The 20,664-nt window shown below is 39.5% G+C and overlaps 1 protein-coding gene across 3 annotated transcripts; it reads left to right on the top strand.

The window, feature by feature from the left end:
- The first annotated feature begins 188 nt into the window (after positions 1-188).
- ubn2a (ubinuclein 2a) lies at positions 189-20,396 on the top strand. 3 transcript variants are annotated; one of them, XM_048200343.1, is made up of 17 exons: positions 194-930; positions 2,074-2,190; positions 2,286-2,387; positions 2,685-2,813; positions 4,000-4,100; positions 4,294-4,810; positions 5,637-5,707; positions 5,784-5,913; positions 7,738-7,847; positions 7,987-8,097; positions 8,246-8,386; positions 8,463-8,510; positions 10,832-10,877; positions 11,005-12,321; positions 14,118-14,325; positions 14,576-14,644; positions 18,880-20,396. In XM_048200343.1, the coding sequence occupies exons 1-17, from the start codon at positions 628-630 to the stop codon at positions 18,924-18,926; spliced, it is 3,567 nt and encodes a 1,188-aa protein (XP_048056300.1). In that variant the 5' UTR covers positions 194-627; the 3' UTR covers positions 18,927-20,396. The 3 variants fall into 3 exon arrangements, with proteins under 3 accessions (XP_048056302.1, XP_048056300.1, XP_048056301.1); XM_048200345.1 differs by lacking the exon at positions 2,286-2,387 and having other exon boundaries at positions 189-930; XM_048200344.1 differs by lacking the exon at positions 14,576-14,644 and having other exon boundaries at positions 198-930.
- The last annotated feature ends 268 nt before the right edge of the window (positions 20,397-20,664 follow it).

The raw sequence follows: 20,664 nt of genomic DNA, 5'->3' as shown, positions 1-20,664 counted from the left end.
TTACCATTTTATTATATTTAAAGACTTCTGGGCTATTTAAATCTTAAATCCAAAACAACAGAACCTCTTAACATATAAGTCGCGCACTTATGAAACATCGTGAACCACAATCCATTGAAAAACACTTCTCTATTATATCCACATTAGTTCAATTTCAAGGGGAATCCTTTTTGTCCACTGTAACATCTCTAATTGCTCATTAGAGCGTCTGTTGCCTGTAGGCCCGCCTCTGATTGGACGAGCTGCTGCCGTCGGCGTCCTCTGATTGGCCACCGCGACCTCTCCGTCGCGCACGCCGTTTCCGGTGTCCGTGTGCGCGCAGGCTCAGTTCGCTCGTCTCCACTCTTTTATTTACTCTCTCTCATCTAAGATGGCTGTTCGGAGCTCCTGAGTCCCCCGAGCGTAGCGACCGAGGATGCTTGCGCCTCCAAAATCAACTTTCACCCGGCCATCCCTTCCCATGCGCATCCCGTGAGGTGTGGAGGGGACTCTAGCATCACTACAGCCTCCGAGCGCCCTTTCCATCCGGCTTGAAGCTCTTTAAATCAAGTTGTTTGGCGAAGTCAAGCCCCGCCACTGAGAGTGAGTGAGTGAGTGAGTGAGTGTCCAAGAGCACTGAACATCCAAATGGCCGAACCGAGAAAAGTGCAGTTTGTCACCTTGTCGGCCCTGGCCGGTGGTCCGGGCGCGGAGGGCAGGAGACGGCGGCTGGAGGAGGACGGAGCCGCCGAGATGAGTTTTGACAGAGAGGGCAGGATGAAGATGATGGGGACCGGGGTGACGACAGCGGGTGACCGCGGGGCTTTGATCGGGAAGAGAGACAGCGAAGAGCCCAAAGGAAAGACAGTACGCCTCAACCTGTGTCTGTCCGAGCCAAACGAGCAGTGTTCGGCCGAGTTTAACTACAGCGAGCTCATCCAGTCTCAACAGGTACAATAACTATCCGGACCACTTTAGAAAAGAGATTATGCGGGCGAACCTTTGCTTGTTATTATAAAGACACCTCTTGTTTGTTTTTTGCTGAGTTTGCTTATGCATTAGCCTGTTAGCTGAGGAGTTAAAAATAAAGTCCTCTTCAGGGGATCTTCGTCTTAATGGCAAGTGTAACATATGCTATGAGCGAGTGTGAAGCGCGATTAATTTTTATGAAGTGTCTCTATACTTTCTACTTATAAACTTTGGAGCACTTTGTTGAGTATGTGACCTTTGTGGCCCTCAGGCCCCTCTGCGCCCAAATGGAGTTGAATGAGAGCTGAATTGCTGATAACTTAATTCAAGTGCTGTTCATGTTGCTTTGTAAACCTGGTCTTTGACATATGTCAAGTCATTTTTTTTGCTAATTAAAAAAGTTTTGTAAATGAATTAATAAATGAACGCCACTTTTGAGAAATATAATTAAAATGACTCGCGATAAGGTCTTCTAGAAATAGCTGTTTTGTTCTACATGAAGTGGGTCACCACCTCATGGGTGCCACCATATTGAGATCACATGACCAGCATTTTAAGTTTCTATTAATAATATAAATTTTAATACTTCTGCTACGCAACATGAAAGTGGAGTCAACAGCAACACCAGTTCAAATAGAATCTTTTTTTTGTAAGTGTGCGTCGCAATTGTACCATCTGCCACTTTAATTGCTTGAGCTCTTTAAAGTCTGGTGGACTCTGATTGGCCGTCACTCTTTATTGTTCATTGTCCTGAAAGCAATTCCATTTCTCTGTGTCATTATCGTTGTGGTGTGGACTTCTCTATTCTCATAGAGTTAGAATGATTATTAAAACTTTAAAGTTAATGTGCTTGTTGTGAATGGGCCTAACGGGATAGTCCACGCCAAAATGAATATTGATAATCATATAGTTTCTTTATAAAATAGTGTTGTTTAATGCACAAAAAATACAATGGAAGTCGATGGGAATCAAAACTATTCCTTTTAGTGTAAATGGAAAAATAACAGCGTAATAAAGAATGATATTGATACAGAATATATTGTACAAATGCTGATCCACTAATCCGAACTGGAAAAATGTCCAAACTTGTTGGATTAATTTGGCTCACACGTTTTCCCTCCACAGGCCAAGAAGAATCCACCAAGTTCTAAGTCTTCCCTGGACCCGAACGATCCCTTTAATGATGACGAGAAAGAACGTCTGGAGGTCGAGGCACTGGCCAAAAAGTTTGAAAGCAAATATGTAAGTATTGCTCTATGATTTTAAGTTGCATTTTAAAATGTGTGGGCACTCAAATGCCAAATGTCACGTTGCCGCTACCGCTGACGTCCTTACAGGGTAACGCAGGGAAAAAGAGGCGGAAAGATCGGATGCAGGATTTGATTGACATTGGCTTCGGCTATGATGAGAGTGACCCCTTCATAGACAACTCGGAAGCTGTGAGTGGGCACTTGCCATGGCAACAGACAGACATCACTATGGAGATGATCGATTGGCATTTAACATGCTGTTTACCAACTCTGCCTCATTGCTCTCTGAACTTAAGGGTGTTTTTCATATTCATGTCAGTGATGGATAGATATATTTAGATTTATGTTATCGATAAGATTTGAAATGTGTGGTTTTGGAGTCGTTTGTTGCATGTTCTGACATCATAGCGACCTTCAACTTTGACCTAACCTCAGCCAACAAACAGACTAACACATCTGTAAATCACTGTGTCTTCTTCCTGTCAGTATGATGAGCTTGTACCAGCCTCCCTGACCACCAAGCTTGGCGGATTCTACATTAATACGGGTACTTTGCAGTTCAGAGCTGCCTCTGAATCTGAGGGAGAGGACGGGGGGAAAGATGTAAAATCCAGGGTGAGTTTCCATCGTTTTTGCCAAGTGACCCTTTGTGCAACTGGTTATAAATATCCGTGTCGGGTGATCCGATCAGAAGTGGTCAGTTGAGACAGATTGTCGTTTACATCTGGTTTTATCAGATTAAGGAGCAAAAACCCTTGGTCACATTCGACTACCTTCAAATGCGGTTTGAGTGATCAGATCACAAAACAATTTGGACTCCATTTACACCTCTATTTATAATATCTGTCTCAACTGACCACCTGTGATCAAATCACCACAGATGGATGTTATTACCATTTGAAAGCAGGGCCACTTCATTTTATATAGACCTGTTAAAGAAACAGTTCACCCAAAAATTAAAATTGTCAATTTACTCATTCTCATGTTGTTCCAAACCACTTTCATTCATCTTTCAAATACAAATTAAGATATTTTTAATGAAACCTGAGAGATTGCTACCTCTCCATGCATGCAAAACTCAACTCTTCAAAAACAAGCATTTTAATACAAGTCTTTTGAAAAGACATGGTTGCTTTAAATGATGCACAGATTTAATGTAGGCTTATATTCTTGTGTAATCGTTGTGCACATACATAGACCGCATTAAATATGATAAAGACAGAAGCCCAATCGTGCTTGCTTGATGCACGAGAACCAATGAGGTTTGTTCTGATCATTTAAGTGTAAATAAAAGTCTAAATTAAATCTAAAATCTAAAAATAAATCTGAACCCAAAAAAAACTAAATTCAGTTAATCACATAAAGGTTGTGTATCTTCTGAAGACTATAAACATTTAACATTTTTGGCTAAAGTTTTGGTTCTATTGATATGAAGTGACAGGGTGAGTGATGACAGAATTTTAAATTTTTGGGTGAATATCATTTTTACACGGTCTACACCGGATGTGTGCTGCGCAACGCAACAAAAGCAAATAGAACCCATTATAATCAGCAATGCTGTCTACACTGGATGCGACATGACAAATTCCCAATTGTAAACTGATGCCCCATTCTACTTTTGATGTACTTCAAGTGCTCGCGCTACTTCCAATACAAATGACTAGTGGATTGCAATGATCGCTTTGTTGTGTCCGGTGTGGACAGCTTCTAGTTGCGTCCAGTAGATGTGGTGTAAGAGTTTGTTTTTCATAAGACCCCATTTTTGATGTGTGTAGGATTGATGATTGTTTTCTGATTGTAGATGAGAGATGGAGAGGAACCACTGATAAAAAGAAGGAAGAAGAAAGATGGAACCAGTTTAGAGGAGAAAAAACCCAGAAAGAACAAAGTAGCCAAACAAGGGTGAGGAAAAAGTGCTTTTGTAAATCTGGAACTAAAACAAAAAGTAGTTTTATAAAACAACTGCTTGTATAAATCAGGTCACATTAGTTTTCTTAAAGGTAAAGTGTTTGATTTCCAAGTAAGCCATTTGTAGACTGAAGTTTATTATTATGAATGCAGTTTTTTTTTTTTTTTACCGTATATTTCCTTACAGAGTGTCTGGTCTAAGCCTTCATCGTCCCGAGAAGAAGAAGAGGAAGAAACTGATGAAGGATTCGCTCTGTCTGGCTGCAATGCTCCGCCGTTTCACACGAGAGAAGGAAGAGATGCGGAAACGGGATGCCAGCGCGTCTCACTTGGGCCCTGGTCTCACCAGCACTCCCAACTCCAACAACCTACTGCAGAACTCCCACCTCCACGGCAACGCCAACAACAGTGACCTTTCGCTAGCCGACTTGACGGCCGACCCCGCTATGATGACATTGCTTAATTCAGCCAATGAAAGCGAGCTTCAGGATATCATGCGTGACCTGGACTTTAGTTTTTTGGATGCAGGGCCTCAGATGCCCCCATCAGGCAGGGAGAACGGTCAGGTTGGGTTGGGTTCATCATCTGTGCACAAGATTGGAGGAGGGGGACTGAATCGAGGGCAGGCCAGTCTCATCTCTTTTCCACCTCTCCCCGATGGACTTCCAGCCCCCTTGATCAAGCGCATAGAAGACCTACGAGCTGTGAGTCCCGTTTTGGTTGTTTTTCTACGGCCCTCGTTTCAGTTAAACGGTGTCATATGAAAAGTCAAAACCATACTGAGGCACAAAAATCCATCCTCAGTCCACAAAAAAATCCACGCTGAAAAAACGCAGTGTATGTCTCTAATGTTAGGCGACTGAAGTGTATTTTTAACAAGATCCCTTATGATTTCAGTCTGATCTTGTCAGTTTTAGTGGCACATTTCAGCACAGCCTGTTTTGTGAATCTCTCACATTGTAATGTAGGATTTGCAGAGAGACTGCTATTGAAGGATGTGGCAAACTATATTGCAAACCCACCCTCCCATGTAGGAGTGTGTACATAGAAGTCTTAGAAATGATTGCTTTTTCTAGTAGGCCTGAATGGGAAAATGTATGAAATTACCTCTTTAAAGCCATTAGAAGTTTAAAGTCCATCCCAGCCTGTTTTGTAAGATCAGATAAATTTATAGAATAAAGGGAACTGAATATATATATATATATATATATATATATATATATATATATATATATATATATATATATATATATATATATATATATATATATATATATATATATATATATATATTTTTTTTTTTTTTTTTTTTTGACATAGCTGCCAGTTATATAATCTGCATTACATCTAAATTTAAAATGTTATGCATTAAATGTTTTCACTGGAGGTAAATGCATAGAGGTACAGAGAGCAAATAATCCGCCCACAAATCCACTTCTCATTTTAAAAACACTTCAGGGACTTCATGTTCTGACAGTAATACCATTTTCCTGCCTAACTTGATATGTTTTATTTATTTTTTTTACTCAGGCATCGAGGCAATTTGATCAAGAAGGCCGAAAGAAATTCTTCACTCTGGATATGAATAATATCTTGCTGGAGTAAGTAAAATCTCAGCTTGTTCTCATCCACAGAAGTCTATTGTTTCTTGTTGTTGAACATTTTCTTCTCGTTCAGTATTGAGCTGCAGGTTCAGGAGCAACCCGCAAACGTGCGTTCCGAGGTCTACTCTCACCTGGAGGCCTTTGTGCCCTGTAACAAGGAAGCGCTACTCAAACGACTCAAGAAACTCAGCCTCAACATACAGGTGAAGGACTATACTATGCTTTCCCCTACCTAAAGAGGGTATTGAGATTTTACACAAAAACCAGAATGGTATTTGTTGCTTTCTCACAAACAATAATGATACAAGTAGTGTTGGAGTAGCTAAAGGCCATGACGCACCAAGTCGACGTAAAAGAACTAGCAGCGAGGGAAGCCGACTGTGTTGTCGCTTTGTGTTGGCTGCGTCTCCGACAAAAGGCTGCGCTTGAACACACCAAAAGGACTACATTCGACTGTCAACTAGCACATGCGTTCTGCATCTGCATGTAAGGAAATGACTGTCTATATCAGCAGGTATAAATAGTATATATTCGCCATTCAAAAAGGGAAAACGGAATCTAGGACTGCAGATATACAAAGCAGTGCTTGCTTACCATTTTGAATATCAATCATGCTGATAATTTTCTTCCAGGTGGCTCATATTGTTATGAAAATATTTGCATATTGGAATGCTTAGGTAAGATGACGTAAAAATTAGAACACCCTTCTGTCTGTGCCGTTTTGACTTTGCTCACTTTCATCACTTTGGCTTTTATTCTCGTTCTCTGAGGCCCCTAAACACTTGCGGTTATCCTATGAGTCCGCACTTTTGTGACATTACACCGCTTTGACTGTCGGGAAGAAGTCAGCTGGCTTCAGTGCGGGCTTGGCAAAAGTGCACATTGAGGGTGCATATCAACCACAAAGGGGGCGCTCACGAGCACCCTTCTGAAGCCTAAAATGACAAATGGGACACCATACAGTCTCTTGGGCAGCCATTGTAAATCCACAAGACTGTAAGTGCATTTGAAGTGTGCAATTTGGGATAGGGCCTGATTCGTTCGCTAAACTGAACAGCCAATCAGAGCGCCCTCTCTCACTGACTGCGCTGACACCGATTCAACATGCTCAGTCGGCCAAAAACCCACCAACGAGGTCCGACTAGTGCCGACGGTGCGGAACACCACAAAAACTGGGCCAACCGACCTTAGGCTTGGTGTGTCAGGGCCTTAAAGGGATAGTTCACCTAAAAATGAAAATTTGCTGTTAATTTACTCACCCTTAGGCCATCTAAGATGTAGGTGTCTTTTTTTTTTCTTCAGTAGAACTGAAGAAGATTTTTAGCCGTGGTCCTTGATGATTCATATAATGCATGTCAATGGCTACCGTCACTTTGGGAGTCAAAAAACAGGCAAAACAAAATTAATACCTGTGGCTCCTGACGATACATTGAGGTCGTATGATGCAAAACGATTGGTCTGTGCAAGAATCTGAACATGATTTTTAGGATAAAAATACAGCCTCGACAAATGTCATGAGTGCATTCAAGACGGTCTGGAGCACGAGCTTCCTGTTGCATGATGTATGTGCGGGAGCTCAAACATTGGGAATCTTTGAAAAGTCAATCTTCCCGATTGAAATTGCAGAAGTGAACGAAATCTTAATTTTTATATAGATTGCAGCATCCAGGATAAGCACAAGTACCATTTTGATGGACAACACACACGTCCTCCCTCTCTGTTATAAAAAAAAAAATGTGTGAAAATAGTGTGGAAAAAAATGCTCCAGACTGTCGTGAACGCACTCGGGACCATTTGCCAAGACTAAATGTGTGCCCCCTTAAACCACTTCAGTGTAGTTGGACACTTGTTACTATCTAGCAGTGCAATAATTTTACAAAAAAGTAGCTTGACTAGTTTAACTACTTTAATTTACGAGTAGTTTGTAGCAGAAAGACTGTAAGGTAGCCTATAGTTCCGAAGTAACATCCCCAACAATGGATACAACTTAAATCTCACTAATGTGTCTGTGTTTTCCTCTTCCGCAGGATGACCGGCTGCGCACACCCTTGCTGAAGCTCAAACTGGCTGTGTGCAGCGTGATGCCAGAGCAGATCGCCAGATATAACATGGATTGCATGGCAAAAGCTGCTGCTAAGTAAGTAGTAATCTTTCCCAAGTTCCTTCCTGCTTTCATGATCTGCTTGTTTAGATTTGCGGAAGAGACTGTGAAGAAGGGCAAATGGATGACGCAGATATATAGAGAATTTAAATGAGGTTCACTGTGTGTATTACAGGCAACAAATAGAAGATGGAGAGAAGAATGGATCTGAGGATGATGATGAAGAGAAACCAGGAAAGAGGGTGATGGGACCACGGAAGAAGTTCATATGGGATGACAAACTCAGGTTTGGACTTTCACAAGTTAAAATCATTAATATTGAAGCAGATCGCACATCAGTTTTTTTTTTTTTTTTTAAATGCCACTAATTGGCTGCCAATGGCAGAAATTGAGGGTTATCCCATAAACGTACATATGTGTCTTGGTTTTCCCAGGACTCTGTTGTGTAACCTGGTGCGTGTGAAGCTGAGCTGTTATGAACTAGAGCAGTGCTCTCTGTCTGTGGAGGACTATCTGAAAGCCTTCATGGAGAATGAAGTCAAGCCCCTCTGGCCCAAAGGCTGGATGCAGACCAGGTGTGTGTCTGACTGTGCTGGCGTTACCTTCTGCTGGAAAAATACCATGTAATTTAAAACTTTCCGTCTTTTTCAGGATGCTTTTTAAGGAGAGTCGTGCGGTACATGGTCATCTCACTGGCCTGTGAGTAGATCAACCTTTTCATGTATATTCAAGTTTATGTTTCAAGTTTAATTTTATTTATAAAACAACCTTGGTTGACCAAAGTGCAACCAAGTGTATATTCACACTGTTTGCAATCACTAAAGAGAACATACATTGCGGGGAGTAGAGTCAGTTAGGTGACTGAATAAGCTGTCGCCGCTTTAATCCAGGAAACTTGAATTTTTTTTTACATGACTTATATAAAGGGCATATATCTCACTTTCTTTTTCCTGGTTGGTTTATAAAAATCTGAATGATTTGCTGCAAAATGAGATAAAATATGTCCCAATTTACCCCTTGAAAAAACAAAGATTTCTACTGATTTGTTGAAGTTGTATTTCTAGCACCCCATGTTATAGATATTCTTCTAATTTCAGTTGATGGCAGACATCCTGAAATATAAATAGGGTGTGTGAGTGGTCTCTCATGTCTTCTTGCCTAGAGGACAACACATTTAACCTCATCTTAGTCCAAAGGGACATCCCTTGAACTTAAATTGGTGCTTTTCTATGGCAGTGTTGGTTTGAGGGCAAATGTGCTTGGCTGTTGTGAAATTAGTGTCTAAATACAAAAATTATCCTAATGGTGCTAAAATAGGCTTCATGGGATTACATGGAGAGTCTGTGTTTTAAGGCCTGTTCACATCAAAACTAATGTTCGGCATTAAAGATCTGTCCAATTTTTGCATCTGAGTTTTCTGTCCAAAGCAAAAATGGCAGACGGGCTAAATGAAAATGCATATTTACTCTCTGACAGTAGGTGGTGCTTATAAAAAAATTTAAAAAAGCACTGCTCAACTTTCTGACACACGCTTGTCATGGAGAAGAAAGGAAGTCAAACAGTATTTAAATATCTTCAAACAGCTGTTCAGAAAGAAACAACAGAAAGACGGCCTCTGCAACTCACTTTTGCTTGGCAAAATAGGCTGTTCCTGAGCTCCACCAAGTAGAGGTCTGCATAGGATTGAGCTCCTGCAAGACTGAGAACGAAAAACACTGAGAACGTCCAACTCTGCACCTGTAAATCTTTTATTTTTGTTGCGCAATAGATGAATGTACCTTAAAACCTGAAATAAATTGGAGTTACTTTTATTTTTAGATATGTATATTTTTCCCACAAGTCATTTCTTTCTCTCGCTTCCCGTGCGCATGTCTGTTTCTTCCTTCCCACACCCACGCTCGGCAATTCAAAAGTTATCCCATGCTGCACTCAGTTGTGTTGGGTCTTATGAGAATGCAGACCTCTACCACCAAGTCATGTTACAGCAGTGGCTGATGTGACCAAAAGTGCATCTCTTGTTTGGCCAGTTTTATTTGCAGTGCGATGGAGTGGATAAGAGATAAAAAAAAGTTTTGTATGGACTGGTAATAAGTCGCATTTGCAGCATGCAAGAGTTTGTGATGGTCTGAACAGATGCATTAACATTCAAATTGCAGTGTTTATCACACCAAATATTTGTCTTGGTGTGGTTGGGCCTTTAAAGGATTAGTCCACTTTTAAATAAAACTTTTCTGATAAATTTACTCACCCCCATGTCATCCAAGATGTTCATGTCTTTCTTTCGTCAGTCGAAAAGAAATTAAGGTTTTTGATGAAAACATTCCAGGATTATTCTCCTTTATAGTGGACTTCAATGGCCTCCAAACGGTTGAAGGTCAAAATTACAGTTTCAGTGCAGCTTTAAACGATACCAGACGAGGAATACATTTTCAACTGTATATGCTTTATAAACACAAATTAATGGCTTGCACATGCTTCCGCTTTCTGTATTCCTCAAAACGCTTACGCTGTATGTCCTACTCCTTCCCTATTCTCTTACGGAAAAAAATGAAACTAGCGCCACGTTCGTTCCATAAGTAGAATAGGGAAAGCGTAGGACATACAGCATAAGCATTTTGGAGAATGCGGAAGCACGTGCAAGGTGATAATTTGTGTTTATAAAGCATATACAGTTGTATTTCTTTTGAAAATGACGATTGTTTCGCTAGATAAGACCCTTATTCCTCGTCTGGTATCGTTTAAAGCCCTTTGAAGCTGCACTGAAACTGTAATTTTGACCTTCAACCGTCTGGAGGCCATTGAAGTCCACTATAAGGAGAAAAATCCTAGAATGTTTTCATAAAAAACCTTAATTTCTTTTCGACTGAAGAAAGAAAGACATGAACATCTCGGATGACATGGGGGTGAGTAAATTATCAGGAAAATTTTATTTAAAAGAGGACTAATCCTTTAAACTACTCCAATATTGTTGATTATTTTTTTAATGCAACATTGTGATTGGTGAATTGTTTTTCCAACAGTGGCAAGAAAAGAATTGTTCCACCCCCAAAAGCTGCCAAAATTACGGTATAAAACTGAACTACATCATTATGTCCATACACTCAAATTCAATAGTTTTATATGTCCTCCTGTTGACTATGATGAGATTTCTAAGCTCTGTATTTTCTGTCGTTCTACCCATGATCTGCTCCAGGATGTGGGCTGGACACAGAGACCTGCTCCAGGTGTTGGATCCACCTCTGCCTCTCCTGCCTTACCTGCCCCAGGGTGCAGACCGCCATCCTCTCCCTCTGAACCCATCTGCCTCTCGGATTCACTGGATGAGGATCTGGCGGCAAACTCTCTGGACTCCATTTCCCAGGCTCTCGCTCTCCTCAGTAATGCTGCCAAGGGCCTGACGCCAAACAACGGCGTTCCCGCCGCCTCTTCTCCCAGTGTCCCTGGATCCTCAACTGGAGTCGGCCACTACTCTTCTCCTCTGTCACATTCCACCCTTCCAGGAAAAATGGAGCCTTCTGGTATCTCTCTGGCGAATATGAGCAGTCTATCTACCTCTCCTTCCCTCTCCACTCCTCTCACCGCATCTCCTTCAGCTTCCGTGCGAGGCGAGACCTTTGGGATGCTAAAGGATGGCGGGCCTGTGCAGAGACACTTAGGAACACCAACTCACAGAGTTGGCATTTCAGGAATGAACACAGCACAGTCTGCAAAACCCCGTCCACCCCCTACCGCCTCGCCCCTCTTGCCTCCTCAGCAGAGGCCATTTGGGACAATGGGAGTGAAGCTGGTTCAGACTCCGCCTCCTGGTGGACAAGCGAAAAACTGCGCTAACAAATCCGGTACTGGTGGCGGTACCGTGGTTTCCCAACAGCCTCGTGTGAATGCTCATCCTTCACAGATGAGCCCTCAGCAGTCCCCCCCTCCTACTCCTTCCTCTCCTTCTACCCTGCTGTCACAGACCAAGACAACCTCTATCCCACACAACCAGTCAAACTTCATCACGCCCATGCAGGCCACGCTTACTAAGTCTTCCCACAGTAGCAGCTCTCCCATCATCAAACTCACACCACGACCCCCTGCTCCTACACCTCCTCCTTCATCCTCACCCTCTCCTTCATCAACTCCCTCCCTTGCCCACCCCAGACCTCAAATTATCCCCAGCTCGCACCAGTACAGCCCTAAGAGCCCGGCCTTTAGGCCGCCGTTTACCGCACAAGGAACTGGAATCGCATCTGGAGTCAAATCGGGACAAGCCAGTTACAGTTTTGCAGGTGGACACAAATCCACCAGTTCGCCTGGCAGTGGAGCAAACAACACCATCTCCACCTCGATGGCCACACCTATGTCTGCAGGGTGCCAGAATAGTAGCCCCTCCCCTTCAGCAGTACCAGCCAATCACAGCCAGCGGCAGAGGCCAGTGGGAGGGACTAGTCAGAGTGCCAAGTCTTCAACGAGTCGGGCATCAGCCATGACCCTGCCCTCTCCTCCTGTCTCCTCTCATCTGTCACAGGTGAGTCCAGCAGCCTCTATCACTCCAAACTTGCGCATACAAAATGTCGAGTCATGCTAAACCTGTTTCTGCAGTTGCTAACTTTAAGTGGTAGCGTTTTTATGCAAAGTGACTTCAGTAGTTGGTTGCTTAGTAGATCAGTATGTGTTCCCTGAGAATGAAATCTATTACTTTGGCATTGTTAGTACTATGCTTTAAGTCTTTATTTTCTTATTGTACCTTTTTTTTAAGCTGCTTTTAAAATGTAAAAAATGGAATATTATTGATGTGATATTGGAATTATTGTGACATTGCAAAGTGTTTCATCTGACATTTTTCTTTAAAGAAATTAAATTTCAGCATAATTGATTAACAATAATAGATGGTGACTTAGAATTTATGCAGACTTTTTTTTTATTTATTTTTTTTACAGTAATTAGAACTAACTTTAGTGTAGTAAACAAGTAAACAACTGAAATGTTACTTATGTAATGAACATTCATTGTGGAACTGTGAAAGTATTTTGAGTCAGTTTCTTTGACTGATCTAAGTCAATACATAAATAATTACATTAAATCTTTGAATGAATTTAAATAGGGCTGTCAAATGATTAATTGCGATTAATCGTATACAAAATAAAAGTTTGAGTTTGCCTAATATATGTGGGTGTACTGTGTGTAATTATTATGTATATATAAATACAAACACATTCATGTATATATTTGAGAAATACTTACAAGTATATGTATTTATATTTTTATATAATTTATATTATATATAAATAAAAATATTTTGTACATAAATAACATATTTCTCTTAAATATATACATTAATTTGTGTGTATTTATATATACATAATAATTACACACAGTACACCCACATATATTAGGCAAACTCAAACTTTTATTTTGTATACGATTAATCGCGATTAATCGTTTGACGGCCCTAAATTTAAATTGTCCTGGGAGCAAATGTAGGAGCCTGTATTGATGTTAGTGAAGTGCATTTAGAACAGAGGGTTGACATATACATTATTGTTTAAAAGTTTGATTTATTATTTTTTTTATGTTTTTGAAAGCGTCACCAAGGCTGTATTTATTTAATCAAAAATACAGTAAAAATAGCAATATTGTTAATCCTTGCTACAATTAAAATATCTGATTTCTATCTTAATATATTGTAGTACTGTTATTTATTCCTGTGATGGTAAAGTGGAATTTCAGCATTTCTTATTATCAATGATGAAAACAGTTAAAACGATTAATATTTTTGTGGAAAGTTATACTTTTTGTTCAGGATTCTTTGAATAGAAAGTTTAAAAGAACAGGATTTATTTCAAATAGTAATGATTTTACATAGTTACATACAGTTCTGTTTCTTTTGATCAATTCAGTGCATCCTTTCCAAGTAAAAGTATTAATTTCTTAAAAATAAAAAAAAAACCTTACTGACTCTTACTGAAGTTTTGAATGGTTGTGTAGTTTAATCTATATGATGCACTTATTTAAAGATTTGGAATTATTTTTAGATTTTTTTACCGTATTTGTGAATAATTTCCATAAAATAATTTTTAAAACTTTACAAACACACAGGACCTACAATAGAAACGAGCGAAAAAATGGACAGACGGCAGTAGTTAGAATTTGTCAGTGACAATTCTAAAGTGGGGCTTAGCCAAAGATCATTTTGTTTGTGAGAATTTTTTTGCAAATATACTTTTAATTTTGTTTATTCAGATGCCAAACAATTCATTCAGACATCTAAACCTTTTTTCTCCAGTATTTTGTAACCATTAATCAAGCCCTTTTTTCCTTCAGGTGTCTTCATCTTCAGGAAGTAACCTCTTGGGCTCGGTGCCCCCCTCCCTCCCCCTGGGTTTTGGGATGCTCGGGGGTCTAGTGCCTGTTTCTTTACCCTTCCAGTTCCCGTCGCTCCTCAACTTCAACCCCACAGGCCCTGGAGTTCCTGGCTGCAGCAACATGGGGGCTTCACCCGCTACCAACTCAGGATACACCCTGGCCCAGAGTGAGTGCCCGCACCCTCAGCGGATCCGCGCTCATGTGTTCTGTGCTTCTGTGTTCACGTGTATCGTGTTTGCCGTGTTTATGTAATGTGGCTAGGGTTTTTCTGTCTCCCCCTAATGTTTTTTCAATTTTCCTTCTTTTCTTCCTCTTTCTCCACATCACATCCTGTTTTGGTGATTGCATTTCTTCCATCTCATTTGCTCCTGGATTGCTGTGCACTGTGTCCCTCTTTCTTTCCTGCTGTCCCCCAGATCTGTTTAAGAGTCTGCAGCCAGGGTCTCAGGTTGCTCTACCTCCTCACTTGCAGCTTGCTTTCTCAGGTAAATGCTGCAAAAACCCTCCGCCTCACTGTCGCTCTCTCTTAGATTTAGGCTGTTGATGTTGACCCTCCCTTTACTCCCCTTTGCTTGTTTCAATCCCCTTTTGTGTTTCATTATTGCGATATTAGCTCTGTTCCAAAACCTAGTGAACTGATCTCTGTCTACATTGGCAGCTACCTTCTAAGGGACCTCATGTGACTGATTTGAAACCCTCTTCTTCAGAGTGGCATCAGCACTGACTGATGACTTTGTGTTTTCAGTTTCATTTGCAGCAGTTTGCACGTCGGCTTGCTGAACAGATACTCAGCTTCTCCTCTGCGGCGAGCCATACAGTATCTGCAGCAGTGCTGTCATATCTATAATCATGCTCTCACATGTTTATTTATTTTTTATTTTTTTACTATTTTGGGAGGAATAACATTTTCACATACATATACCACATGTGGTTTTAACAACCAGATGGATTTACACTTGTCCAGTTTAATTTGGAATGCGTCTCAAACCAGAGATTGGATTTAAATCAGTCTCAAAAGCGTTTCTATGAAATTGGGAGTAACTATGAGATGTGATAAAGTTTATCAAAAATCGCAGCCAATCAGGAGAGCATGTGGGCGGGCTCTTTTGGCAAGCTCCCGTCACAACGAAATGGACATAAAGTACATAAATCAAATCAAATTCAAATTCATGAATATTACACCTTTTAACATTATTAAAAATGCATAGTTACTGAAAATATTTTGTCATAGAATACACTTTTCTGTTCACAATGAAAGTTTGAACGTTCTTGTTTCCTTTCATTTATTTTGAAGATCTGTGTCGTGACAGTGACAGATTGCTGTAGCGCCTCAGCTCAAGCGGTTCGTGAACCGATCGTCTCTTCATACTAGTTCATTTATAGCATCAAATAAACATGAATGAACATGAGAAGGAATGTTGTTTAAAATGCAGAAAGACGTCAGTACACACCATTTTTCAAGTTTAAGTCCACCGAGGTTAATCTTCTAACTCCTGACTGTTTTGTCGGACAAAATGGCAGATTTGGCGTTATGATTGGTTGGATCACTTGTCAATCAAACTCCCGGCGAAGGATCAGTTGTGTGTTGTTGCTTTCAGTATGGCTGTAAAATACACACAACGCCTTTAACATTAAATAAAGTACATAAACAGTACCTGAGATCATTGCCATACTTTGTGTTATTGGTCCAGCCGCGACGTCACAGAAAAATAGAAACCGTTTCTAAAAACAGAATCATTACTTTTTGCCGCCATGGCTAGTTAGGACAAAAAACTTAAAGGGATAGTTTATCCAAAGTGTATGACTTATCTTCTTTCAGACGAACACAATCAGTGATATATTTAAAGGTGCCATAGAACGTCTTTTCAAAAGATGTAATATAAGTCTAAGGTGTCCCCTGAATGTGTCTGTGAAGTTTCAGCTCAAAATACCCCAAAGATTTTTTTAAATACATTTTTTTAACTACCTATTTTGGGGCATCATTAACTATGAGCCGATTTAGTATGCTCGTGCTCGAGTAAATGCTCGTGCTCCACGCCCACGGAGCTCGTGCTTGCCTTTAACAGCATAAACAAAGTTCACACAGCTAATATAACCCTCAAAATTGTTCTTTACAAAGTGTTTGTTATGCAGCATGTCTAATCGCGTAAGTATGGTATTTATTTGGATGTTTACATTTGATTCTGAATGAGTTTGAGGCTATGCTCTGTGGCTAAAGCTAACGTTACACACTGTTGGAGAGATTTATAAAGAATGAAGTTGTGTTTATGAATTATACAGACTGCAAGTGTTTAATAATGAAAATAACGACAGTCTTGTCTCCATGAATACAGTAAGAAATGATGGTAACTTTAACCACATTTAACAGTACATTAGCAACATGCTAACGAAACATTTAGAAAGACAATTTACAAATATCACTAAAAATATCATGTTATAACGGATCATATTAGTTATTATTGCTCCATCTGCCATTTTTCGCTATTGTCCTTGCTTGCTTACCTAGTCTGATTCAGCTGTGCACAGATCCAGACGTTAATACTGGCTGCCCTTGTCTAATGCTTGAACATGGGCTGGCATATGCTAATATTGGGGGCGTACATATTAATGATCTGTTACGTAACAGTCGGTGTTATGTTGAGATTCGCCTGTTCTTCGGAGGTCTTTTAAACAAATGAGATTTATATAAGGAGGAAACAATGGTGTTTGAGACTCACTGTATGTCATTTCCATGTACTGAACTCTTGTTATTTAACTATGCCAAGATAAATTCAATTTTTAATTCTAGGGCACCTTTAAAAATATCCATAGGTTTATAATGGTTGTGAATGGGGGGGCTGCATTTTGAAGCCAAAAATAAAGCTTCCATCCATTAAAAAGGTAATCCATACGACTCTGGGTTAATAAAGGCCTTCTGAAGTGAAGCGATGCATTTTTGTATGAAAAATATCTATATTTAAAACTTTATCAATTCAAATATCTAGCTTCCAGCGGACGAGTGTACGCAGAACATGCAAGTCAATTTGCGCCAAATGAGTAACCTGACGCGATGTATGACGCAGGATGTAGGAGTATTGTAAGTTTAGACACCTCTAGAAGATAGTCATATACACCTAGGATGATTTTCATTTTAGGGTGAACTATCCCTTTAACATGGAAATGATACCTTTTATCATGTGGCATTGCGTTTGGTTAGGACTCGGTGTAAAGGACTCTACTAAGGCTGGGTACTGACTCATTCGATTCCAATTCACAGTTGATTCATTTTGAAATATTTCAGATGCAGTACATGTCAGTTTTTCTTAAGGAAAAATCTTGGTTACACTTTAAGATTCCACAATAAGATAAGTTAACTTTAGTTAATATATTAACAATGAGCAATACACTTGTTACAGTATTATTAATCTTTGTTTATTTAAAGGTGCCCTAGATTCAAAAATTGAATTTACCTCGGCATAGTTAAGTAACAAGAGTTCAGTACATGGAAAAGACATACAGTGAGTCTCAAACTCCATTGTTTTCTCCTCCTTATATAAATCTCATTTGTTTAAAAGACCTCCGAAGAACAGGCGAATCTCAACATAACACCGACTGTTACGTAACAGTTGGGATCATTAATATGTACACCCCCAATATTTGCATATGCCAGCTCATGTTCAAGGCATTACACAAGGGCAGCCAGTATTAACGTCTGGATCTGTGCACAGCTGAATCATCAGACTAGGTAAGCAAGCAAGAACAATAGCGAAAAATGGCAGATGGAGCAATAATAACTGACATGATCCATGATAACATGATATTTTTAGTGATATTTGTAAATTGTCTTTCTAAATGTTTCGTTAGCATGTTGCTAATGTACTGTTAAATGTGGTTAAGAGACAAGACAAGAACCGTCGCTATTTTCACTTTTAAACACTTGCAGTCTGTATAATGCATAAACACAACTTCATTCTTTATAAATCTTTCCAACAATGTAGCATTAGCTGTTAGCCACGGAGCATAGCCTCAAACTCATTCAGAATCAATGTAAACATCAAAATAAACACTGTACTTACGCTATTAGACGCGCTGCATGACGAACACTTTGTAAAGATCCATTTTGAGGGTTTTATTAGCTGTTTGAACTTTTTTTTATGTTGTTTAAGGCAAGCGCGAGCTCTTGGGGTGTGGAGCACGAGAATTAAAGGGCCACACACCCTGAATCGGCTCATTTCTAATTATGCCCCAAAATTGGCAGTTAAAAAAATTAATTTAAAAAAAATCTATGGGGTATTTTGAGCTGAAACTTCAGACACATTCACGGGACACCTTAGACTTGTATTACATCTTTTTTTTTTTTAAATTCTAGGGCACCTTTAATAAAAATACAACTGTTCTCTGTTAGTTCATGTTAGCTGAAGTCCAGCAGGAACAAATACAACTTCTTGATTTTAGTAATGTATTAGTTAATGATGAATGAACATTTAAATAAGATTAATAGGAACAATTTTCTGTCAAATATCAAATAAAATGTATTCTTACCTTTTATTCTCCCGTCTCAATTCACAAGCTAAGGCCAGAATCCTTTTCACCGGTTACGGTTTGGAACAGAAACGTTGCTCAGGTTGACGGCTCTCTAGGGTTTGGAACAGATCATTTGTTCTGTAATTTGAAATGCAGATTTTGAACTGAAATCCTTTTACTGCACCATGACCGAAGAGTTTGTCTTGATTTTCTTCAGATGCAAACCAAAGTCAGGGGGGAGACACGAAGAGGAAGACCCACTGACCACCAGAACCAGAATGTACAATTCGACACCATTGGTGACGGATGTTTTCAGCTGCTCAGAATCTCAACTGAAAAGTTCGAATTGTGGATGGACACCTACTGCGCTTTCGTTCAGACGGAACTTCATTAACTACCCTTCTTCAATTAACGTCATTCTGCTTTTAATCGATCAGTGTTCTGGATGACTGGAGCGAGCCGGGCGCTTTTTAATTTTTTTTTTTTTTTTTGTCCGTCAACATGTTTACACAAGACCTTAATCACTGTGGACATAGAGCTAGACGTGAGAGGAGTACGAGACAAAGCAACATAATTTCTATTTAAGTTAATGTCGGCTGGAAACGTGCATTCCCGTGTTTATTTTCTTAGTAGATTTTTGTTAAACTCCTAAAGGGATGTGGTAGTCCAACCGTTTCCTTCTACAGACTGTTAGAATAGTAGCTGTTAATAATACATATGGGTAAATTATTTATAATTTTTTGACAGGGACATATTATGATGTTTAAGTGTATTAGTAGAATAAAATGGGTATGTATATAAAATATACATAGATATTATGTGATATATTTTCTTTCAAGGTCAGTATGTATGATCTGTGCGTGCAGATGTCTTGCTGTCTTTGGTGCTGCGTATCTCACTGGACCTTGTGAAAGAAAAAACATTCTTTTATGGATGAATGAATCATGTGTGAAAGCTTTTCATAGAGAAAAATTATAAGATTATAGCCTACTTGAACTTTCAGTTTAGTTTTGCTTAATATCAGTACAAGAACTCCCAAGACTTTCAATAAAACGCCTTAGTTTGTAAGTTTGAATAACTATGCAGGACTGTAAATGCTTCAATGCAAAGTAAGCTATTGCTTAGAGCTCCACTTTTAACCATTAGTTGTGTTTGTGTTTTCTGAGTGGAGAAGATTCCTTTGTGTGTTTGATGGGTTTGTCTTACTACATCTGTCTGGTCTCTTCTGCCCCGATACCTCACTGGACAGTTAGTTCTTCCTTCAATGTCTCTGTTCCATTTCATCCTGTGTCATCACCACTTCTTTCACTAGATATCCTTCAAAATGTCTGGCATCGCTCACCTGCATCTTATGACTGTGTTAAAATGAGAAATGGCACCAAAGATGACGGCATTCGCTCAGAGTTTGCAAGCAACGGGTCAGGTGTCTGTTTGTGCTCGGTGTAACATCCTGTAACTATTTGTTGGCCAAGCTAAATGTGTGGTCTCTGGTTGTCTCTGTGGACGTTGTGATGGACAGACTTTTAAAATGGAATTTTATATATTGCTTTATTTTATTTTCTAAAAATGCTGAATTGGGTGCTCTGATGCTCACCTTGAAAAAAATTCTTATTTGGGTAGATTATTTTTGTCTTGATTCTGGAATTAAAATGCTGTCATTTTTGTTTCAAGTACAAGCTCTAAAAATTAATTCAATAAAAAAAATTGGCGGAGGTGGTGATGTTACTAGCATAACTGAGGAATGCATTAGTTTTACAAGTCTTTAACATTCATGGTCAATCAATATACCAACCAGGACGATTCATTAGGCTATTTTGAAGTTAGCAGCCTTGACTACCTGTAAATGAATAGCAGGTATAAATACACATTGTTAAATTCAGAAATTCAGTAAATAACCCATTAAATTGTACCTATCTATCTATACATATACAATATATATTATATATTTTATATATATATATTATATATAAAATTTAGGATGGTTTCTGCGCAACATTGTATA

The sequence above is a fragment of the Megalobrama amblycephala genome, linkage group LG8 (genome assembly GCF_018812025.1).
Source record: "Megalobrama amblycephala isolate DHTTF-2021 linkage group LG8, ASM1881202v1, whole genome shotgun sequence".
In the NCBI taxonomy this organism is placed as follows: Eukaryota; Metazoa; Chordata; class Actinopteri; order Cypriniformes; family Xenocyprididae; genus Megalobrama; species Megalobrama amblycephala.
This window is presented reverse-complemented; position numbering and strand designations above follow the sequence as displayed.

What these genes read in the sequence shown, in the direction of transcription:
- ubn2a (XM_048200343.1), top strand. Translation starts at nt 628, where the DNA reads ATGGCCGAACCGAGAAAAGTGCAGTTTGTCACCTTGTCGGCCCTGGCC. An exon ending in TCATAGACAACTCGGAAGCT is followed by an intron (nt 2,388 to 2,684) that starts GTGAGTGGGCAC and finishes TCTTCCTGTCAG; the next exon opens with TATGATGAGCTTGTACCAGC. An exon ending in AACAAAGTAGCCAAACAAGG is followed by an intron (nt 4,101 to 4,293) that starts GTGAGGAAAAAG and finishes ATTTCCTTACAG; the next exon opens with AGTGTCTGGTCTAAGCCTTC.